We start from the raw sequence: 25,041 nt of genomic DNA on the forward strand, positions 1-25,041 counted from the left end.
TTGTATAATTGAATATTTATTAACATACAACACTTCCAGGATCCATAAAGACTTAGATCACTAACACATCCCTAAAACATCCACCCAGATGCTTTCATAATGGTTACAAACCTCCCCCACCCAAGGCCAGTTCTGGCAAACCGATGCAGTGTAACAAAATCCAAATGTCTCCAGCATTTACCTTAACCAATTTGTTAAGATTTATTGGGAAGAGTGGGACATTGCTGGTGTAAAAAGGTTACAGGAGGTCAGGCATTAGCCAAAGGTCTATTGAATGTCGAAAATGTGTTCGGAAATGCTAGGCGACAGAATATCAAGCAAGGAATAAGTGAAATTGTAGAAGCCAAATGCAGAAAGTTATCTATTCTTATTTTGTCTTCGAATACAATACTGAAGGTTTATCATTGAAGAAACTTATTTGAAATAAACTTGTCAGAAATAAAGTACTCTGATTAACTGTCATTTGAAAATTCGGGTTGCAGACATTCAGGCTGTTCTCCTGGACTCTGCAATGAGTGTACCAGTCTTGATTGCTGACAGTTTGAAGCCACAAGTCCATCTTCAAGAAGACTGTATATCTGTTTACTATTGCACACATTTTGTAATTTGTGGCACATATAGTGACCCACTCTCCACAAGTCTGGTGAGCATTAAAATCCTTTTAACAGTGCTGTTCTAAATATACCAACAAAAGTCCATGACTTTGGAGCAGCTTAGCTTTCTGCACAAAAAGAAGCCTAAGAAATCAAACAGGTTGAGCACCCAGGACATTTTTCGGAACCGTCCTGTAGCAGTTCTGAGGGCTGACATCAGATAGAACTTTGAGCAAATTATTTTGTCTCCGTGTCATACATTTTTGCAGGTTTCCTAGATCCAAATAAGTCATGGCTCTCCAAACAGGCTAACCAGCTGTCATCACTTGGATGACCTGTTGGCTTTGGAAATTCTCCAAGCTAAAGGCATTTTGGAATGAACTACAATGGGCTGGAAACATTTCCACTCTTTGTGAAACTACAAATAAGGTAGCAAGGTTAGTAGGTCTTGCAAAATTTAAAAGTATTGTAAATGGCCACAAGACTCTGTCTTCTTCAGCTTAAAAACTGTGCATGCTACCCCCCTTTCAAACCTTCCATTGTAACTACATACTTAATTCCACTATGCAGCTGCACAATACGTCAGCTATCAAATTAATGAAAAAAGGCAAACAATTTTTTAAAAAAAACTTATCTCCAACATGGTTTATTGAATAAGCTACCAGCCTTTTCTGCTCATGAAATTTTCATAATTTTTGTTCCTCAAATCTAAAAGAACAAACATTAGAACACTGACACTCAAATAGAACCATATTGTCAGTTCCCTTTTCTTAAAAAAAAAACTACAGTCCTGGCATTTGTTTTATTCTTAGATGATGTTAACAAACATGAAGAGGCAAATACTTTCATCAAAAAAAAGTAATTTAAATACAAGCAATTGCCCCTGGAAAGTGTGTTCAGATATTCAGAAGACGAATGAAAGATTTAAAAAGATTTGGAACTATACACTAAATTTTAACCATATATAAAGATCTGAATTCTATAATTTTACAACATAGAGCGTTTCACAGTTTACACTCATTCACTGTCAAATTTGAAGGAATTCACAGTCATGTCAATGGACCCGCCCCGGTAGTTCCCACGCTTTTTCTTCGTCTTTTCGTGTCTGAAGGATTTTCCTTTTGTGCATCTTAAATCACGATTTGCCTTTTCTCCCCAGTCTCCTGATGCTCCTTTCTGTAACACAAATAACCAATACTTAGTTAAAGCACAGTCAGGGAGATGGTGACCATTGCTCCGTAGAAAAATTCAAAATGTTCCAACTTGAGGTCACTGGAAAAATAACTGCAAGGCAGCAAATTAAATGGTGCCTCAATTCAGCAAGGCAGCAGAACTCAGACCCACTCTTCAAATGGAATTCCATACTGCAGAATCACTACGAGTCAAGAGCTCAGTAGATGTACGAGATAATAACTTGTACTGCTGAGAGAGCTAGGTTACTGGCCCAATGGTATCCGGCTGGTGGAATCACAAGTCACCTTATGATCCCTTGTACTTAAAGCTTTATTGCCCCTGTTCTCCAGATACAATCCCAGATCTCTGCTAACTCTCGATTAAATGTCAAATTATTGTGCAGTGCAATTAAATGTTTAGCCTTCAGCTACAAACACACACAAGCAACGATTCTCAAGCAGATTGGACAGAAACCAGGCACAATCTGGATTCCTCCCCAAGCCATAACAATACACTGTAATAGTTTAAGTGAAATCAGGAAATGCCAGAAGCCCCCATTCTGACTTTCATCAGAATTATTCCTCGAAATAATAATTTTCAGTCCATCGCAAACTTAAATGTTTTTACTTGCTGTGCCTGGTAGCATGACCTGAGAACCCTCAATTCTAAAAGATGGACGCTGCATTACCAGATCAGTTATATAGGGTTCCTTGGATGGCTCAGTGGATAAGAACAATGTGCAGATCAAGGTATGCAAGACCAGAATCCATTACTGGTTTGCACTGAGGAAGCCAATTTTAACTATAATAGCTCTGGCAGTGCTACAGTAGCCCCAAACTAGGTAGAAATGCCAGGTCCCATTCATGGCTGCCAAATTACATGTTATCTCCTCCCAACCAAAGATAGATGCAAAGCACTCATTCTTGACTGCAATGCAAAAGCAATAACATCAAAATTAAAGGTTGGTAAACTTTTAAACAAAAGGCTTAACACAACATACATATGCTTCTGCTCCATAACATCCGCCAACATCCAAATGTCTTCACATACACAATAATTAACTGTTAAAATAGTTATTCTGCCCTCTGTCATGTAGGTAATCACCAGCCTAAAGCCCATCTTACCCAATGAAAGCAGTCCAGTAGATGCAATCTCAACACACATTGAGTAATGCACAGTTGATATACTCACTGTTTATTAATGGTTCCATTCATTGCTGCTATGCGTACAAAATACGTCTGTTGTAAACTATACACGGTTACTCATTCATAAAATGAAACACTGAACTTTAAATGAATCCAGTCTTACCTTTGCAACAAATGAATTATTGGAAAGACGTGGATCAATTTCAACTTCTTCTTCTCTTACTCTACGGAAAGGAGTATTAGGTTGAGGGCTCTTTACAGAAAGAAAGAACAGGGAACAATGCACATTAACACATACTACAGATCTCACATTATAGGTAGCTATGAAAAAGATCAGACACACAACTCTCCGGCACAGTTCTCAAAGCCAGACAGAGATTTGGTTCAGTGAGAACAGCAAAGTTAAACACAGCTGCGATGACAAAGAAAACTGGTGCTAATGCTCTGCAGCCTTGCTATTCAGCAGGTTTGCAACGTATGTCCAACAGGATCTATAAATCCAAGAGAATGCTTCAAATTATATTACCAAGAGATCAATGGTGAATTTAAGGAGGCAAACTACAGCAAAATGGTAACACCACACCAATTTCTCTCCCTCTCCATAATTTGCCGAACAACTCGGAGAATGAGGTTAGCTTTTGCTTTACACTCAGCAGACCAAGCTCAAACATCCTAAAATATATTTTGGTAGCAGTGCTTTAACAGTCTATATTCTGATAAGGACAGTCACAAACCAAAAACTGTATCCTGCAGCTCACACTCAAAGGACCCAGTGCTGAGATCATTTTGCCAAGTTGAAGTTATATCCAAGTTTCTATGCGCTTGATAGCAAAATCCTGAATATCAAGTCATTGCACTCTGTTCGCGACTAGGACATCAAGGAGCCAGGGTGCAGTAGGATTAGAAAAGGAGAAAAAAAACCCCTGCAGGTATTGACAGAGACCTGTGAAGCACCCAGCTTCATTTAAAGTTGTTGATAATTTTTGTATTGGCAGAGCTGAACCATGAGTTCAACTGACTGCTTGGATTAATATTATTGGCAGGAATATGGTGAATCAGCCACAGAACGTATACACAAAAACAGAAATTGGGGAAAATCAAGTGAGGAAGGGTCACTCGAGCAGAAAGGTTAATTCTGATTTCTCTCCACAGATGCTGCCAGACCTATATAGTTTCCATCACAGTTCCCAATCACAGTGGAGTGACCACTGCTGGAAAGCACACACGCATTGCTGGCAGATGAGCAATTAGGCTTAACTGCATTGCTCTCCATAAACAGTTTAAAATGCACTCTGTCTAGGATAAATCAAAGATCAAACATTCAAGGACAAGATACACACAATTCTAGCAGAAAATTAGCAAAATAAGCATGAATGAGTCTAGAAATAATCAATCTTCCCCACCCCACCCCCATAAAGAATGCTACCTTAATTCCAGGTGTCATCTTTAACTGTTCAGCTTTCTGAAAGAAAGTAGAGTCACATATTAAGAGAATCTGAATTCTGAAATGCTGGAACTCTTCACACAAGCTACAATTGCCAAGCAAAACGATTAACTGCATCTCAATTAGAATTTCAGTTTTAAAAAGATGTGCCAAGTATTTCCCCTCCATGGTCTCACCTTTTTGGTTTTTGGAAATGTGTTTGGAGTTTTCACTTGCAGTTTCTGGTTTGCTGGAGTTGATTCAGATTTCCCGTCCTCTGATTCAGATGAGGAAGAGCTTTCCCGTTTCCTCTTGGTATTTACCGTACCTGAGAAAGCAAGCAATTCCAAGCAAGAAGCAGAGTTAACAACAAAATCTGCAGGCAAGGTTAGAGTGGCGCTGGAAAAGCACAGCAGGTCAGGCAGCATCTGAGGAGCAGGAAAATCAACGTTTCAGGCAGGAGCCCTTCATCAGGAAAATCTGCATACAGCTGGTAGAGAGGTCCTACACCCAGGTTATATTTCATAACCGGTTCAATATAAACTCACTTTAGGTCACACCACTACTATGTGATGGCCATGCTAGACCACCCTCTACCATGCAGTGCACAATCACAGAACAGATGAAACCACATCAAAACCATTGATGATGGGGAGGTGATCGCCTGGCGGTACAACTGCTGGACTTTTAATCTAATCTAAAGACTTAGGTAACATTCTGGGGACCTGAGTTTAAATCCCGCCATGGAACCTCAACTAACAGCAACCCAGGATATGGGAACTGCTCTTGCTCGATGGACTAGGACAGAACATTTCTGCCGCCCTCAAGCCAGCAAAAAGGCTTTGATGCATATCAGCCACATCACATGTTAGAAACAAGTCAACTCAACCAAAGTTCAATTTGTGTTGGATAAATGGTATAAATAATAGCTTAATAAAGCAGCAAAGGACTGACAGTAGACACCGTACGAAGGGATACTAAAAGCAGCAAGATCCCAATTTCCAGTGTTATCCCATTGCATCTTGCGTTCACCAGCTGTGGGTGCGACTCCCCAAGTTTGGATGTCTTTCAGAAGTTCAGAAAGATCACCGAAGAGAAACATACTCTTACACCTCTGGAGTAGGTGGGACTTCAGCACACATCTACTGGCTGGGAGACTGGGATGTTTCCACTGTGCCACAAGAGAAGATGGACAAATCAGGAGGAGTTCTCAAACAACCAATCAAATTCATCCTCCTGCGACTGGCCCTTTAAAATGTTGCAAGTATTTCATTTTATCTTGATACTGTCAAATCAATAACAACTTACCAACAATTGCTGCCAATCAGGCTTTTAAACCCCAAACTTGGTCCCCACTGAACATTTAACCATTTCTCTTCACCCAAGCTTCCCAAATTATTTTTTTTTAAAAAAAGTGACAAGTAAAACTTACCGTTTACAGTTTGAGTATTGTTTTTCTCATCTTCATCAGAAGAGCTATCTTCAGAGCTACTCTCTGCTGCTTTCTTTGCAGAGGTTAAAGTTGGAGTTTGCACATCGTTCGGTTTTCCTTTAGTGCTGTCTTCCTCTGAATCTGAACTTTCTGAGCTGCTGCTGCTGCTGCTGCTTTCTGCTTTCTTAGCCGCAGAGTTTGCAGGCGGAGTGGTGACTGCCTTTTTGACTTGGCCAACTGGAGTTTTCACCTGAGGTTCATCATCACTCGAGGTTTCTTCAGAACTGCTGGATTCATTTTTATTGGTAACAGCCGGTGCTTTTGCTTTCGCAGTCAATGCTGGTGATTTTCCTTTGGCAGGAGTCTTGACCTTTGCTGCTGGTTTTGCCTCCTCCTCCTCACTGCTGGAGTCGTCAGAATCTGAGCTGCTTTCGTCAGCAGCAGCTGGCTTGGCTGCTGAGGTATTTTGCTTCCCTGGTTTTACAGGCACAGCAGCCGATTTAGCAGCTGGTTTGATGGCAGCAGTAGCCGGTGTGCTCTGTTCATCAGAATCACTCGAGCTGTCAGTTTCTGAACTGCTCTCTGTATCCTTTGTTTGGGCTGGAGGCTTCACGGCTGGTTTTGGTGTGGGCTTTGCAGCTGGTTTTGGTGTGGGCTTTGTCGCTGGTTTTGGTGTGGGCTTTGCAGCTGGTTTTGGCGTAGGCTTTGCAGCTGCCTTTGACGTGGGCTTTGCCATAGTCTTCGCTTTGGGTTCATCTTCAGAGCTTTCAGAATCTGAGAATGTTACAAACGGAGCTGTTAAATCCACCTTCCTCTCAAAGTAAAGAGGAATGACAACTAGGCAATATGTTAGCAAACTGTTTGTATGAAGGAAAATTCCCTGAGCAGCAAGAAAATGAGGAAGATTTTCACCCTAAAGACTGGACGGCAGACTAAAATTGTAAATTTTAACAGTGGGGTGTAAACTCTCAATGCTCACACTTAAAGACAACAGTATTATCCCAAACAAAAACAAACTGCTGGAGAAACTCAGCAGGTCTGGCAGCACCTGTGGTGAGAAACAGTGTTAATGTTTCGGTTGCAGGGAGCCTTCAGTACTCAAGGGTTCTGAAAAGTTCAAGAGTTCTAAAGAAGTAGTCGCTGGACCCAAAAATTTAGCTCAGCTTTCTCTCCACAAATGCTGCCAGATCTGTTGAGTTTTCCCAGCAATTTCTGTTTTTGGTTCAGATTTCCAGCACCTATAATTCCTTGTTTCATTTTAGTGCTATCACAAAGCTCGACACTTACAAATAATTTTACATAAAAAGGGTTTTATCTTGAAATAAAAAGATTTTCTTAAAAACAAAGTTGATTTTAAATTGATGGTCTTTAATGTGTAATTTGGGTGAAGATTTTGTTTGCTGGGCTACTTTAACCATCCACGATCAGTCTCTACAGTCTGTGAACGGAAGCAGCATAATAAACACAACTCGGATGCCAGATAGATTTCTTCCTCTTTGGTGCCATAATCCATAACAAGAAATAAACCTGCGTGCATCAGCAACATTTCCCACAATGCTGCCTAATAACCTGCAAGTGCCAGAAAAATTAAAAGGAATTCTGCACTTAAAAGTAATTGCTCATGCACTAAAAAACAAAAATCTAGGCAACTATACTTCCCACATTACAGTGCCTCATAATTCAAAGAATTGGATAATGCTGGAGAATGCAGAACATGCACGTAACATCTGGGAATCTGCTCAATTTTAAAAACAGTAGTAAACCACGTGCAAAAAAAAAATTAACACCATATCACTTTTTCTATGGTCAGCAACACATCGTGGTTTTTTTCCGGAGTGCGTGTGAGGGAGAAGAACAGAAGAAGAATGGAGGAAAGCACATACTGAAATAATCCTAAACCACCATTAAACTCTAAAAACTTTTTAAACTCAGTTCCCTGATGCCACTAATTAATCTGTCTGTACGCTTTAGGAAGCTGATGCTTTCTTTCCAAAATTAGAGGTTAGGATCCACATCAGATTAGATTCCTTACAGTGTGGAAACAGGCCCTTCAACCCAACAAGTCCATACCGACCCTCCGAAGAGCAACCCACCCAGACTCATTCCCCTACATTTATCCCTGACTAATCCACCTAACACGATGGGCAATTTAGCTGGGACAATTCACCTAACCTCACACCTTTGGACGGTGGGAGGAAACAGGAGCACCTGGAGGAAACCCATGCAGACATGGGGAGAATGTGCAAACTCCACACAGACAGTTGCCCAAGGCTGGATCCCTGGCACTGTGAGGCAGCAGTGCTAACCACTGAGCCACTGTGCCGCCCCTATCAATTTGTGCTGGATATCTCACAAGATGGATTAAATCATTTGACTAGACTCTGAATACTTCATGAAGGTTTCAGGACTCTAAGCAAAAACAGTCATCTCTATTTCCTTGAGGCTATATCACACGAACAGTAACATTTTAATACATAATTATAGTCCAGATTTAACAAACAGCAAAAACATTTACATAAATTTAACACGATACAAGGTGCAACTTCCTGGTCTGGGAGTTCAGACCATCTTCTTGTGACCATCATTGTACTCTCGGTTCAACTAACAGCAACAGTGTTTACATAACCAACAAAATTAAACACAGAACGGTGGATGCTGGAAACCTGAAACAAAACCGAAGAGTGCCTGAGAAACACAGGAGGTCTGGAACTGTTCTGGACTTGAAACATTAACTTTGTTCTCTCTCCCCACAGATGCTGCCAGACCTACAATGCTACTCCTTCACTCTGATTTAATTTGTTTGTGTAAACAAATTCATAGGGTGAAAATGAAAAAGACTTCTTTCTCTCTAATTGGGAGATCAGACATCCATATTCATAGATCAAACAAATTCATAGGGTGAAAATGAAAAAGACTTCTTTCTCTCTAATTGGGAGATCAGACATCCATCTCAATGCAACAGTGGGAGCAGAGCACACAGCTAACTTATCTGACTACTAACACGGCAATTTCTTACCAGAGTCACTATCGGAACTGGAATCTGCCTTGGCTGCAGTTTTCTGAGCAGCAGCTGGTTTTGGAGCAGATTTTGATGGTGCAATTTTCGCTGTTAACAAACAAAAATTGGTGTCATATTAAACATGTTAGGGCACATTAGAGTATTGGCCACGACAATGATCTAGCATGGCACGTTTAATAAACCTCGTAGCTTAGAGGGTGGCACCAGAAAGCAAGTGACCATGAAAGATACTGACTTGTGATGAAAACAAAAGCCACCATATATCCTTCAGTGAAAGGAACGTGCCACTCCTTCCTGGTCTACACTGAATCCCACTATATCATCCACACCATACAGCTGGGCTAACAATGCCAATGGTCGAGGTGCCAGGCAAGGCACTGAGGGTTCTTGGCCAATGGTTTTCTAATTCATTTCATGGCACCTCCTTAGCAAGTAAATTCTGCTACTAATTTCAGTAAGGTGCACTCAGGACTTTTGACTACAAATCGGTGTTTCTCAGCATGGCTGGTCACATTGGCAATAGAGGTAAAGTCACCACAGTTCAACTGGTCCACAGGGCTGCTCTCTCTTCAGAAGTGGTTTAACCCGAGGGTCCCCACACCTCAGGCAAGAGGCAACATTGGATTAAGGGACATTCATAGTAATTTCAGTTGGTTGTAGGAATTGGAACCCATGCTGTTGGCATCCCTCTACATCACAAACCAGCCGTCTAGCCAATTGATCCTCTCACATTGGCAATAGGCACAGCTGTGTTAATATCCTCTGAAGGTGCTTAGCCATTAAGTAGCAGAATAAAATTACTGCAGGAAAATACCTTCTCAAGCCAACAAAGCTAGACCATAAACACAGCTTTGCCAAAGCCACTCAAATTCAAGAAACAAACTTCTCACTTCTATATAATAAGCCAATTACCTACTTTAAGTTAATCTCATTCTAGGTGCAGTTACTAAAAATGTGCACTCCATTTTTTTTTTAAAAAGGGAATACAATTTGAGAGAGGAGCATTTTATAGAGCTGGATAATAATCTCCAAAAATAAGACATCAATAAGTGCAAGCAGACACGCTGTACAACTTAACCTTACAAGTCTCACTTGCTCCAAAGGTGTGTGATAACATCTCTAAACAGGTTGATTAGAAAATATCTAAACTGATGTAGCTCAGCACTTACTAGCAGGTTTCACGGGTTCCTCATCAGTACTGCTGTCTGAACTATCTTCCGAAGAGTCAGAGCTCTCCTTTTTAGGAGGAGCTGCTGGTGTCTTCTTGATTGTAGTCGAAGCCGGAGCCTTTTTTACAGTGTTTGATACGGGAGCATTTTTTACAGCACTAGGCGTAGGTGTCTTCTTGCCTGGAGTTACCTTATAATTCTGTTGCCCGGGTGGTGGCACTGTGCTGTAAGCACCTAAAAAGGAACAAAGTTTTTGGAAGGTCCAAAATAACCGATGAGTCAATATGCTTTTTGGTTAAGTTTGCCCCCTTCCTGAAACCATCAGATTTTTGTAACATTAGGTAACATATGGCCAAGGGCTTCAGGGTCAGGGACGAATGAAGAGAGAGGACGGACTCAGACCTGTGAGGGAACTCTGGACTCAAATTACTCTGTGAAGATTGAAAAAAACTTAGTGACATGACAGGAAACCCATGAGTTGATTTGTTTTTTGAACAACTGCGATTAGTCACTGCGTTTAAACTGAAGTAATTTTGTAAATTTTAGAATGCTGTCATTATTCAGACAAGTTCCAGGTACGGCCCTGCAGTTTACAAATGCAGTGATTATACTAACAGTCTGTTTTATCAGAGCATTCCCCCTCACCTGGTTTTGCATTTGGTTTTACGGGTAATGCGTCATCGGAGCTGTCAGAGTCCTCCTCACTGCTTGAGCTCTCCTCTTTAGCAGCCGCTACAGCTTTTGCATTCTTGGCTTTTCCTCCAACTGACACAGGCTTGGCAGGCTCAGGGATCTTGGCCATTACTTTCTATATAGAACGGAGCAGAAAAGTTATCGACTCTCTTAGGCTAACAAGATTGCATAGCAGCCTACCACTCTCTTCATGAAAATTACATAAATCTTTATAAATTTTTCATGAGATCTCAGCTTTAAAATATACAACTTAGGACAATCTACCTGAAAAAAACTGATAGCAGAGAAATTGGGAACTTGTGAAGGAAAAATGGATGGATATGCGCAAAGGATTGAGATTAATTGGATAGATTCTTCAAAAGCTAGAAGAAATAATGGGTCAAATTGCTTTCCTCTGCGGCCTTCTGTGATTCTAATCTTTTCCAAATAACTAGCCATGGGCAATAAAATAGTTACATCAATCCCAAAAATTAAGCTTAGTACTCTATTCTATTATTTCAATGCAGAATAATTATGTTTTTAAGAGTACAAGTTGCTTTTCTGTATAATCTGTTTGCAAACAGCCTAATAACAGCGGAACCAGAGGGCAAGGGAAGGAGGGTTGGAAAGTGGCCATAAACACAGGGACGAATGCATAAACTAACAGCGACTGCAAAAAACACTGAGAATTGGCTCTTGTTTAAAGCTTAAGTATCCCATACTAACAGAGGGTAAATAGCAACACATTTAATGACACCTATATAAAATACTTACTTGTGCAGGTGGTTTCCCAGCAGAGTCAGAGTCACTAGAGTCATCACTGGAATCGTCCTCACTGCTTTCCTCAGCAGTTTGATTGACAGGTTTTAAAGCTGAAAACAGAAGGCAATTCTTTGGGAAAGAACAACTTAGCAAGTGCAACAAAGACTAACATTTGGAAGAGAAGAAATGTAATTCACTACGATGTGCCACTTGGCATCAAAGATCCATTACACTGGTCATTCAGTTGTGCGACCACATTGGAAAGTTAAACCATTTAATTCTGCATCCACTTCACTTGTGTTAAGATGATGTGGGTGTACTGTACCTGTGAGAGTGTTAAAAGCTAGCATAACTACCTGACACAGAACCAAGTGTTCTGAACAAGATATATAATGCTACATTTGGCCGAACAACTCAATTAGTTGGTTGCTTGGAAACAACAAAACAAATTTGAATTCGGCCAACCAGTTTAAATTATACCCCGAAAAATACCAAACTCCAATCAAGTTTGAATTTAGTATATTGACAGTCTTAAAAGCCAATGACACAATCTGATGCTTTGGGGGTATAAGACAGAGGAAAATCGAACAGTTGGGAGGGGAACTGCCAAGCCACCAGCAAAAAAAGTTCTCTTAAAAGGTACCTTTATTGATCAGTAACCTGCGAAACAAAAATCCCGAGGAAGACATAAGAGAAGATTCGACATCTGGCTGGTTTTGAAAGTTTGAATTTTTGGGAAATCTTAGCCCTGCCTTATGTTGGTATCACCGGTTGGGCCAGCACTTACTGCCCATTCCTTGTTGCCCTTGAGAGGGTGTTGGTGAGCTGCCTTTTTGATGCACTGAAGTCCAAGTGATATTATTGATGAGAAATGACCACAGTCTCCTAAGTGACTTCACTGATTTGTAACCAAACTGAGATGAACGATGGTTAACTTCACCTAGCAAGAATATGCCCCTTTTCTTTGAATTGTAGGCCATACCTTACCGTGATGAAATTTGAACATTGCACCCCTTGTTGTATTAGTTCTGGTCACCACATTATAGGAAGGATGTGGAAGCTTTGGAAAGGATTGAGAGGAGATTTACTAGACTGTTGCCTGGTATGGAGGGAAGGTCCATTCAGGAAAGGCTGAGGGAGTTGAAGCTGTTTTCGTTAAATAGAAGAAGGTTGAGAGGTGACTTAATTGAGACATACATAGAGGGTTAGATAGGGTAGACAGTTAAAGCCTTTTTCCTCTGATGGTGATAGCTAGCATGAGGGGACATAGCTTTAAATTGAGGGGTGATAGATATAGGACAGATATCGAGGTAGTTTCTTTACTCAGACAGTAGTAGGGGCATGGAACACACTGCCTGCAACAGTTGTAGACTCACCAACTTTAAGGGCATTTAAATGGTCATTGGGTAAATATATGGATGAAAATGGATTAGCGCAGGATAGATGGGTTCCACTGGTCAGCGCAACATTGAGGGCCGAAGGCCCTGGACTGCGCTGTAATGTTCTATGTTCAAGGGGTTTTATCAGACTAGTATTATAGGCGAGAAGGTAAAAGATAGGTTAAAGGAATGAGTTGTGAATAGTTGTTAGTTAATTATTCTCTGTTATACTTAAGAAATAAATTTGTTAGTTTTTTTACTTGAAATAGTTCTTGACTTCTCAAATTTTGAGAGATTACTGCATGGGATAAATCTTTTCTATGTTGCTGGTTTAAATTAAGCAGGAGGGTTTACCTATTGTAAGACTTGATACAAATGCCCAGCTTGATAACTAACTTTTGACAGTTGCCTTTACCTGGTTTCACTGGTGCTTTTGCAGCAGGTTTCTCATCCTCCGAGCTGTCTGATTCTTCACTGCTGGAACTTTCATCTTTCTTTCTGGCAGCTGGTTTGGTGACTGCGGGTGCTTTGTTTGCAGGAGCTGGAGCTTTAACAGAGACGGCCTTCTATCGGAAGAGGAGTGGGGGAAAAAAGGAATGAAAGTGAAAATAATCACCCATGCTGAGCTGAGGGTTTGAAATGTTCACAAGAGCCAAGTAATTCTGCAGGCATCTACAAAGGTGTTGAAAAGGAACTAAATCAAACCGAACAAGCAAAAGTCAGTTTATTGTCAGGTTTGCCATCAGGCTTATTAGTGACTAAATGTCATGGACTTGGGTTAAAATGAATCACAGGGAGGAGGATTCCTCTCCTACAACCAAGAAAAGGGGAACTAATGACAAAAACACAACCTTTTCAACAAGATGTTGTTGAATTTAATTGTTACATGTAATTTTACAGAGAATGAACAGGCTTCTTGAGTCTTTAGACCTACCCTTGTGTTTGTACTGTACTCTTCATATATGTCCCTCGCCTTATTTATCTTCCTAACAACTTAATTATCTGGTTTTAATCGTTTTTGTTAAATCATAAAGGATTTAAGTTGGCTTAAACAGTTCCCTCGCTTGTCCTCATCATAGATGGAATCTAGTGATCTATGCTTGATCCCTAAATTCCAATAGCACACCAACATTCAACCCATAACAGTTAGTTAGAAAAAGGAGCAAAGCCATGACTAGCATTCACACACACATCCCCAGCACGATGACCATCTGTCCAGATGAAGGTAAAAGGGAAGACACAATTTACACCAACGTTACTGATTACTCTAGACACAAGGTGGCTGTAATTTTTAAGTCATATTTCACCTGTGGCACTGACCCCACAATGAGCACGAGTGGTTCAACCCATCACTTAATCACGAAGTTTATAACATGGCTCATCACAGTCAGTTCAAAAAGGTTTGGAACCTGCCCCATGAAAGCACGTTTCTAAGCGTTTTGTGTTCTCACCTGTGTAGGTTTCTTTTCTTCCTCAGAATCTGAAGAACTTGAATCTTCACTGCTGCTACTTTCCTTCTTCGGAACAGCTTTTTTAACTGGGGGTTTGCTTAACGTTGGTGCCGGCGGCTTGCTGACTAGAGGAATAAACAACAAAATTGTCAAACAGGGCAGCAATTCAGAAGTATTCCAGTGGCTTTGAAGCACTCTGCAGCATCTGGTTCTGTACAAATGGAAACATTTCAATGTTTTGTGAGAAAAATAGACTATCTTTCTATTAAAGCCACTATTTTCAATCGGGGAGGCGATGTGGTGGCAGTGAGCAATGAGCAATCCCTTCCCTCTCTAAGTTACATATGAATATTCCCCTCTCACAGGGAGTGACTCCTTGTTCAAAAACAGTTCTAAAAAGTTGGTTGTCTCCTGCAGGTTCTTTTTATTTCATACAATGTGGGCAGGTGACTTCGAGTATATTAGAAACAGGCCCAATCCCATTTCCTGATGAGCACCCCACTCCAATAATTGTCCACAGATCCTTAGGCCATGGAATAGATTAAGCCGCTGTTTGCTATCACAGCAGAGATTAGTTAAATCAGAGCTAAATATCAGAATTATGTAAGATATAAAGTCAATTTATCATATAGCCTCAAACATATTCACTCCTCCCCACTTATGTTCTTTGATAACTTAGAAGATACTTAGTTAAGGGGCTCAGGTCACTCAGCCGGTTTGTGATGCAGATTGATGCCAACAGCCTGGTTCAACCCTTGCACAACCTGAGGTTACTATGAAGGTCTCTCGTTCTCCTCTCAATTGAGCGCAGTGACCTTCAGGTTAAACCACCAGCAATCATCTCTCTCTAATGAGAGAAGAGCCTTATGGTCCTTTGGGACTATGCTGACTTTACCGTTACTCATGTATAAGATATCTACATTGGTATATCTTCTGGTTAAAAAGCGGAGATTGATTCACACAATTAGGTCAAATGAAGACTAGTTGCTTCAGGGCAGAATGCAGGCCAGCACAGCAGGTCAAATGCACAGCCATGGAGTGCCAGCCTAAGTTACAGATGCTGACCTCGTTGCAATATATCAATATTTGTCCAGTCACAGATCCAAACATGAATTTCTCCAGTGGCTCATATGCACTGTACTGTATAGTGCGATGCAGAGTCATACAGATTAGGAATGTGCTGCACAAAAAGTACTGGAAAGCAAAGACAGACTTGACTCCATGATCGTCATCTATGTATACTAGTAATACTTGAGCTGTGAGCTTTGTTGAAGAGAAACTTATTGCTGAGGTTTTTCATCTTGGATTAAAAGATTTTTTAAAAAATCAGGACGAATGCAAAGTTCTTCAGGTAGTCACAACAGTTTATACAACAGCAGGAAAGGATTTTGAGTTGACTTGATTTGACAAATCAACTCCAATTGGCTGAGGCACCGTTAAGGAGAAAACAGTGTAGAATTATTCTGGATTAGTGGTATGCTGCCTGAACTGCTGTGCTCTTCCAGCACCACTAATCCAGAATCTGGTTTCCAGCATCTGCAGTCATTGTTTTTACCACAGTGTAGAATTATTGGCCCCCTTACTTCTGGGTAATTCTAACAAGGCAGGAAGGCTTGAACATACCATTTTTATTTACAGAGGACAGGTCACTGCATACAAATGTATTTGCTTGGAGTTATATAAAGAAAACAAACTATTTGGATATGGCATGACATACATTCGTGGTTAGATTAGAGTGGTACTGGAAAAGCACAGTAGTTCAGGCAGCATCCAAGAAGTAGTAAAATCGACGGTTCGGGCAAAAGCCCTTCATCAGGAATACAGGCAGAGAGCCTGAAGGGTCGAGAGATATGTGAGAGGAGGGTGTGGGTGGGGACAAAGTAGCATAGAGTACAATAGGTGAGTGGGGGAAGGGATGAAGGTGATAGGTCAGGGGGGAGGAGGGATGGAGTGGATAGGTGGAAAAGAGGATAGGCAGGTAGGACAAGTCATGGGGACAGTGCTGAGCTGGACGTTTGGAACTGGGGTGAGGTGGAGGAAGGGGAAATGAGGAGACTGTTGAAGTCCACATTGATGCCCTGGGGTTGAAGTGTTCCGAGGCTGAATGAGAGGTGTTCTTTCTCCAGGCGTCTGGTGGTGAGGGAACGGTGGTGAAGGAGGCCCAGGACCTCCATGTCCTCGGCAGAGTGGGAGGGGGAGTTGAAATGTTGGGTCACAGGGAGGTGTGGTTGATTGGTGCGGGTGTCCCGGAGATGTTCCCTAAAGCGCTCTGCTAGGCGTTCAGTCTCCCCAATGTAGAGGAGACCGCATTGGGAGCAACGGATACAATAAGTGATATTGGTGGATGTGCAGGTAAAACTTTGATGGATGTGGAAGGCTCCTTTAGGGCCTTGGATGGAGGTGAGGGAGGTGGTGTGGGCGCACGTTTTGCAATTCCTGTGGTGGCAGGGGAAGGTGCCAGGATGGGAGGGTGAGTTGTAGGGGGGCGTGGACCTGATCAGGTAGTCACGGAGAGAACGGTCTTTGCGGAAGGTGGAAAGGGGTGGGGAGGTAAATATATCCCTGGTGGTGGGGTCTGTTTGGAGGTGGCGGAAATGTCGGCGAATGATTTGGCTTATGCGAAAGTTTGTAGGGTCGAAGGTGATCACCGGGGCATTCTGTCCTGAGGGCGGAGGTGCGGGATGTGGACGAGATGCTTTGGAGGGCATCTTTAACCACGTGGGAAGGGAAATTGTGGTCTCTAAAGAAGGAGGCCATCTGGTGTGTTCTGTAGTGAAAGTGGTCCTCCTGGGAGCCAATACGGCAGAGGCAGAGGAATTGGGAATACAGGATGGCATTTTTGCAGGACGTAGGGTGTGAAGAGGTGTAATCCAGGTAGCTGTGGGAGTCGGTGGGTTTGTAAAAAATGTCGGTGTCAAGTCGGTCATCATCATGAAGATGGAGAGGTCCAGGAAGGGGAGGGAGGTGTCAGAGATGGTCCAGGTAATTTAAGGTCAGGGTGGAATGTGTTGGTGAAGTTGATGAATTGCTCAACCTCCTCGCGGGAGCACAAGGTGGCACCAATGCAGTCATCAATGTAGTGGAGGAAGAGGTGGGGAGTGGTGCTGGTGTAATTACGGAAGATGGACTGTTCTACGTAGCCAACAAAGAGACAGGCATAGCTGGGGCCCATGGCTACCCCTCTGGTCTGGAGGAAGTGGGAGGATTCGAAGGAGAAATTATTAAGGGTGAGGACCAGTTCGGCCAAACGAATGAGAGTATCGGTGGAAGGGTACTGTTGGGGAGTTTGGAAAAGGAAGAAACGGAAGGCTTGGAGGCCTTGGCCATGGAAATGTTACCGAAACATTAGTGGTTATTGTATTCTGAGGTGGGACTTGAACCCAGAATTTCTGGTCCAGACGTAGGGACACCACCACTAAATCATTCAGTAGACTATGAAATAATTAACTATAAAGCTCATTTTGTTCTTGATCATACAACATAGCTTTTCTTGAAAAGTCTGCCATATTTGGATGTACCTGGTTTCTTTGTAGCTTTGTCGTCATCATCAGAACTGTCTGAGCTGTCTGAACTACTGGAGCTTTCCTCTTTCTTTGCCTTTTTTGCAGGCGGCCCATTGAGTACAGACTTTCTTTTCTTTGCTACATCAGATGACCTGTTGGCACAAATTTAAAAAGAAATGTTAAGAATTCTATGTCTACCAGTGAAGGTCACTCATTTTCATTAACCATGCAGAATCATGTTAAGGATGTGAATACGTCCAAGTTTCCAATAATTAAGACAAGCTATTAAGGACACTGAGTGGATGTTAGTCTCTAACTCATGAAAGTCCTTTATGGTCAATGATCCAGTCAAAATAAACCTTCACAATATCTAACTTAACAGGGTGACTATTTCTCAATTGCAATTAATTTAACACGTACTGCTACTGTACAACAGAAGATTGTACATTTTTTTCTACTCAACATGTGGAGAATTAGCTAATAATAGATGCAACATCAAAAACTACTTTCCGAGTCAAATGCAGCAGAAATAGCAAATTAATTGTTATATTAAACACTGTTTTTATAACTATTGGTTTTAAAAAGCACTTTTTGTACTACTTCCACATCATTAAACAGAGCCTACACAGACCCATGAATAGTGAGAGATTTCCACTACACCGGGGAGCATTTCACACACAGGACTTGATTTTGCAGTTAACAGCAAAACTGTCAAAGCTCAGTGCCATTACATCCACAAAACTAGCAGCAAGATCCGGCAATCAGAGGCACAGTCACCACAGAAATCCAGCAGTCAGTCATTCCCTGCCCCTCCACAGGATGCCCTGTTTTCACAGACTGCAATTTTCTGAAATCACCTGAATCGACGTGAACTTCTACTTATGTGTCATCACTCTGTCTGTACATACCTTTGGAAAGTTTTTTGTAACAGGATTCTAAGTTCATAATAATCACCTGACAACTCCCATAGTCCTGAAAAGGTTCTGTGTGGGGAATGTCAAACACGTACATTCCTGATGAAGAGCTCATGCTTGAAACGTCGATTCTGCTGCTCCTTGGATGCTGCCTGATCGGCTGTGCTTTTCGAGCACCACACTTTCCAACATCCATTGTGATGCCATGTACTTAAAACTTTCAAAACAATGCTTATAATAGTTTAGCTTCTACTTTAAATCTACGTGTCCCAGTTTTTATCTGGCTACTTTTAAATAAGATGTTTTCACTTCCCAGCTTGCTGACAGAGAATTCTTCAATGTGATTGGTTACTGGCCATGCTTGATGACATCACGACTGCCAGATTCCAGAGATCCCTTGAACTAATGCCAGAATCAAAGTAATATCAGGAAAAGTGAAATTCATTCCTCACATGATCGCTTTGATTTGTGCTTGGTTTGAATATGGTGCCAGTGTTGTCGCTCTGAGTCAGTGAATTACTGTGAAGTGCTCTGATATATGAAGGCAGTCTTGCCAGTCTTTTTACAAATTGTGGTATTTTAAAGGCCCTTGTCAAGAGAAAAGACTGCAGTACTCCAATACTACAACGGGATCGACAGAATTAACTGCAGGAGTCAGATGGGAACCCAAGCTTAGCAGCTCATCCCAAGGACGGCTCCTAAGACAATGCAGCATTCCAACACTGAAGCTTCAGCCAGGCTTAGACTCTCAAGTCACTGCATGGAGTTCAAACCCAAAAATCAAACCATTAAAAATAAAACATACGTTAATACTTACTTCACCCAGAAGTCAAAGATCTCCATAAGAGATGGAGACTTTACATCTGGAACTTTCTAGAAAGACAAAAAGATAAAAATCTAAATTAACAAATTTCAAAAATACAAATTATATTGTAACATAATGCATAGGAAAATAGATATTTGCTTTTGGAAGTGTTGTGCCCACAATTACAAACATTTTGTAAACGCTCCAGAGAATTTTAATAAGGAATTGAGGTTGAATCTAAATAGGGCTTTTCTATTCTGTTTGAAAAAAATCCCAACCCAGAGAAAGGTTGGCTTGCAGACTATGGAATTTTCAACTGATTCATATGACGTGAAACAACTTACAGATCAATCCACAGATGCCTTATGGTCAGAAGTGATTTATGAGAATGCTCTCTGGACTGGAGGAATTCAATTAGGAGGAAAGAATGAATAGGCTAGGGTCATTTCTTTGAAACAGAATAGTCAATGAAGGGAGTTTGTAAAATTGAATGTAGTAGATAGAATAGGTAGAAAGGCTTTGAGTTAACGGGATGAGACAGGGGTCTATATCCTGGACATTGATTTAGGACAACAGGTGAGATTTAGAGGGGAGTTGATGGAAATTGCTTCATTAAGGAGGAAGTGGGGTTCTGGATCTCCCTGCTTGAATGAGTGGTAGAGACAGAAACTATCATGACATTTATGGAGTACTTGGATATGCACCTGAAGTGTTGTAACCTAAAAGGCTACAGACTAAGAGGTACAAAGTTACATGAGGGTGGATGGCTCCTCATCACCTGGTAAGCAGTGTATAATATGGCCCCAATAATTAGGGTGCAAGTCAATCTCAGCCTAACCTACTTACTTCCAGCCCGTTATGTGGAGGTGCCAGTGTTGGACTGGGGTGGACCAAGTTAAAAATCACACAAGACCAGATTAAAGTCCAACAGGTTTATTTGGAAGTACAAGCTTTCGGAGCACTGTTCCTTCGTCAGGAAGCTACCCGAGGAAGGAGCACCACTCCAAAAGCTCATACTTCCAAATAAACCTGTTGGACTATAACCTGGTGTTGTGTGATTTTTAACTTTATCCAGCTCTTAGCCATTATTGTTCACGCTGGCTTCAGCTCCCAGACCAAGATTGGAAGCAACTACCTTACCTGCCTTTGTAACTGCATTAACAATTATTCCACTAGTCCGTTAAGAGTTCCAGGGAAGGAGACAAGAAAAACAAATCTGTACAGCAAAACAAAAAAGCAATCTGAAACATAACATATTCCTGCTGTCCCACTACAAGGGATTCATAAGGCCTAACTCACGGCAGCAATTTGTTCACACCAATTTGGTGAATGCATTAGAATGTCTTGCTGAATAGGTTGAGGTGGTTGCAGGAGCTACCTATGTTATGTCAATCTTTACCACTGTAATGCATTACTCTATTCTTCCCCCACCTCTGCAACCTTGACTGTTATTGCACCTACTACATGTACAACTCCCAGTTTTTATATATCTGCCTGGACTGCCACCTTTCCCTGCTTAAAGTGGCCCCTCTGTACTCAGAATAAAGGACATGGGTGCAGTCACAGTCTCTTCCTTCTGAGCCTTCCATCTTTAATGCAGAGATAGGTAGATTATTATGTAGGTCTGCGAGGGCAGACAAAGAGGCCATTCAGCCCAACAATAATCCAATCAGTGCCATTTTCACACCCACCTCGTCCCCAACTGCTCCATTCCCACTAGTCCCACACCATTCCTGTTCCAACACCCCCCCCCCGTCCACTCCATGCCACTCCTCGGTCTGAAACATAGCCCTCAATGGCATCATGTCCACCAATCCCATTTCACAGAATCCCTGCAGACTGGAAGCAGGTCATTCGGCCCAACGAGCCTCTGTGTGAACATTCAGATCGACCACCCACCCCCAATCCCTGTAAACCCTCATTTCCCATGGCTCATCCACTTACCATGCACATCCCTGGACATTATAGGCAATTTAGCATGGCCAATCCACCAACCTTTGAATTGTGGGAGGTAGCCCACATTGACAAGGGGATTCCAAGATGGTGGCAGAGTGGGACACTCCAATCAGAGCTTTCCGTTCTGTCCCCTGTTCTTCTTTTCTTGTCTTTTTATTTCCTCTTAAGTATTTTTTCTCTACTTCTCTCCCGGCCTCCAATAACTCCTGGCCCAGCATTGTGCTGCAACTCCCTGCTTGACGCAGTGTCCTCCGACCATGGAATTGTGACCTACTAGCCCAGCACAGCGACCGACCAGCCTGCTGTGGCAGTCTGAAGCAATCTTCCAGCCTCACTATTCTCAAGGTGAGGCCTGGCATAGTGTGCTAGCATGGTCTGGGTTGGAAGACCATTGTTCTGAACTTTTATTTCTGCAATACTGGACATTTTATTTCTCTGTCCTCTAATATCTTGTAACAAAAGAAACTGTACCTAGGTGCCTTTGTACATACGATGGCACTGTAAGTGATGATGTATAAACTTTTGACTATTCTCATTCAGTATGTGAGACAATAAAGCTAATTCACTCACGTGCAAACTCCACTCAGACAGTCCCCAAGGGTAGATTTGAACTGTACGGCAGCAGTGCTAACCAGTGAGCTATTGTGCCACCCTACACACTCATTCCATCGCATCTCCTGCCCCCACAGTCCCGTTTCCCTCTTACTCCACCGATGTCCATACCATTCACTGCACACTGGCTCTCTCTCCGTGTCCCATTCCCTCCCTCCCAAATGGCCCACATTGCCACCACTGGTACCTCTTCCCCCTACTCCACTCCAAGTCCTACTCAGAGTCATAGATCACTTGGTACAGCGTGGAAACAAACCCTTCGGTCCAACTTATCCATGCCAACCAGATACCCTAACCTAATCTACTCCCATTTGCCAGCACTTGGTCCATAACCCTCTAAACCCTTCCTATCGATCCAGATGCCTTTTAAAATGTTGTAATTGTACCAGCCTCCACCACTTCCTCTGATAGCTCATTCCATACATGCACCACCCTCTGTATGAAAAAGTTTACCACACCTTGGGGTAAAGACTTTGTCTGTTTACCCGATCCATGCCCCTCTTGATTTTATAAGCCTCTACAAGGTCACCCGTCAGCCTCCGACGCTCCAGGGAAAATAGCCCCAGCCTGTTCAGCCTCTCCCTATAGCTCAAATCCTCCAACTCTGGCAACATCCTTTATAAATCTCTTCTGAACTCTTTTAAGTTTCACAAATGGCAGCACGGTGGCACAGTGGTTAGCACTGCTGCCTCACAGCGCCAGAGACCCGAGTTCAATTCCCGCCTCAGGCAACTGACTGTGTGGTATTTGCACATTCTCCCCGTGTCTGTGTGGGTTTCCTCCGGGTGCTCCGGTTTCCTCCCTCAGTCCAAAGATGAGCAGGTTAGGGTGGACTGGCCATGCTAAATTGCCCGTAGTGTTAGGTGTAGGGGAATGGGCCTGGGTGGGTTGCTCTTCGGAGGGTCAGTGTGGACTTGCTGGGTCGAAGGGCCTGTTTCCACACTGTAATGTAACCTAATCTAAACTCATCAAAAACTCCATCTCCACTTGCCCTGTTGCTCCCTCCCCCACCACTCTGACCCCATGTCCTCCTGCTCTATACCTTTTCGTCCTATTCCTCCACTGGTCCCCAGATTCACCCCCCCACAACCTACTCTGCTCCATTTCCCCCCCCATTCCATGGCGCCCAGTCCCATTAAGGACCCTACTGGGTGTAAATTTGCGAAGCACAGAGTTTTCCCCCCCTCCTCCAGCAGCAGGCAGCACGCTCCAAATCTAGTTCTTCTTCACATTAAATCCCCTCCCAAACCCGCCCCAGAGGTGGTGGATCCTAACACGTCTGAGCAGGCCGATTAAAAACAACCCAGAGCACACCGTGACACGAGAGACGAGACGCTGGGCCACGTGCGCCGTGCCCACGACCAGCCATGCGGTGGGTTTCAAAGCACCGCTGCAACAAGTTGCACGGATCACCCTGACGCACGTTCAGGGAGATGGGTTCGTGTGTGTGTGTGTGTGTTGCAGGGAATGGAACGTTGCCCAGGAGCTCCCGGGGAACGTTCCAAACCCGCGCCGCGTGCTCCCGGCCAACGTTCCTCTCCCTCCGCGCATGCCCCATGCCCGGCCCTGTTAGCGAGGCCGGCAGCAAGGCCCCAAGTGCGGCCGCCGAGTCAAGGGAGAACGAACGGATCGATCGACCGACCGACCGACCGATCTTAACGGAGCAGGGACGGCGGCTCACCACGTTTGACTGCTCCAGGAACTTCTTGGCGGCCTTGTCGAACTTATTCTGCACCAGGAAGCTGTAAATCTGCGGGTACAGGTCGCTAGGCACTACACTCGCCTCCATGTTGCGCGCAGTAACACGACCTCCCCTCCCCCTCGCCCCACACAACGCCAATCGCCAACTCCTCGCAGGCGCCCACTGCGGCTGCGCGAAGGGCTGGTGGAGCACGTGATCCAGATCGTTGTCAGTGCGCGTCCTGGGCATGCGCAGATGGCGCTGAAGTCATTATAGCAGCAATTTGCATTGTCAAGGAGAGGGTCGTTCAACTGGAAATGTTAACTTTGTTTTCTCCCCACAGTTGCTGCCAGGGCTTATGACTTTCTCCAGCAATTTCTGTTTTTGCATCGTTCGGAGTTCTGAAGAAGGGTGATGCAACTTGCAATGTCAATTCTGCTTTCTCTCTCCACAGATGCTGCCAATTCTCTTGAGTTTCTCCAGCAATGTCAGTCTTGCATTGTAGGGAGTTCTGAAGGAGGGTCGCTGGACTCAACATGTCAACTCTGCTTTCTTCCCACAGGTGCTGCTGGACCAGATGCATTTCAGTTTTTGTGTGAGATCTTCAGCACCCACATTTCTGTGTTTTATTTTAATTACATTATAAGGCTTTTATGTTCACGGTGTAATCTGCATTGCATCACAAATGGATCATCTTGGCCCAAGCTGTGTGTGCTGGTGCAGGTTTGAACCACTTCCCACTCTGCTGAAGCCCTCATCATACATACCTCTAGATTAGATTAGGTTCCCTACAGTGTGGAACAAGTCCACACCGACCCTCCAAAGAGCAACTCACCCAGACCCATTCCCCTACATTCACCCTTGGCTAATGCACCTAACATTATGGGCAATTTAGCATAGCCAATTCACCTAATCTGCACATCTTTGGACTGTGGGAGGAAACCAGAGCACCCAGAGGAAACCCACGCAGATGTAGGGAGAACGTGTAAACTCCACACAGACATTTGCCCGAGACGGGAATTGAACCTGGGTCCCTGGTGCTGTGAGGCTGCAGTGCTAACTGCTGAGCCACCATTCCTCCCCAGAAAAATATCTATTCCAAGGCAGTTCTGACTTGTTTCACCTATAAAAGGGGTGCTGATGACTTAGTGATCTTGTTGTTGGACTACTAATCCAGAAACTCAGAAAATGTTATGGGAAAAGAAACACAGGTGATGCTGGAGAAACTCAGCAGATCTGGCAACATCACTGGAGAGTAATAGAGTTAATGCATTAAGTCTGGAATGATCCTTCCTCAGAACTGAGGGTATAGATGTTTGTTTCAGACTTCAAGCATCCAACGCAATCTGCAA

At 43.0% G+C, this 25,041-nt stretch overlaps 1 protein-coding gene across 3 annotated transcripts; it reads right to left on the reverse strand.

Annotated features, from left to right (window-relative positions):
• On the reverse strand, positions 1–23,856 carry nolc1 (nucleolar and coiled-body phosphoprotein 1). Of its 3 annotated transcripts, none has more exons than XM_072583436.1 (14): positions 23,690–23,856; positions 19,453–19,508; positions 17,737–17,873; positions 14,219–14,343; positions 13,183–13,330; positions 11,401–11,498; positions 10,600–10,762; positions 9,955–10,188; positions 8,783–8,872; positions 5,767–6,540; positions 4,532–4,662; positions 4,338–4,373; positions 3,075–3,164; positions 1–1,769 (listed from the first exon to the last, which is right to left on the reverse strand). In XM_072583436.1, the coding sequence occupies exons 1-14, from the start codon at positions 23,795–23,797 to the stop codon at positions 1,611–1,613; spliced, it is 2,349 nt and encodes a 782-aa protein (XP_072439537.1). In that variant the 5' UTR covers positions 23,798–23,856; the 3' UTR covers positions 1–1,610. The 3 variants fall into 3 exon arrangements, with proteins under 3 accessions (XP_072439537.1, XP_072439536.1, XP_072439538.1); XM_072583435.1 differs by having other exon boundaries at positions 13,183–13,333; positions 23,690–23,855; XM_072583437.1 differs by having other exon boundaries at positions 1,615–1,769; positions 3,075–3,135; positions 13,183–13,333; positions 23,690–23,855.
• Between the last annotated feature and the right edge of the window lie 1,185 nt (positions 23,857–25,041).

The sequence above is a fragment of the Chiloscyllium punctatum genome, chromosome 13 (assembly GCF_047496795.1).
Source record: "Chiloscyllium punctatum isolate Juve2018m chromosome 13, sChiPun1.3, whole genome shotgun sequence".
Classification (NCBI taxonomy): domain Eukaryota; kingdom Metazoa; phylum Chordata; class Chondrichthyes; order Orectolobiformes; family Hemiscylliidae; genus Chiloscyllium; species Chiloscyllium punctatum.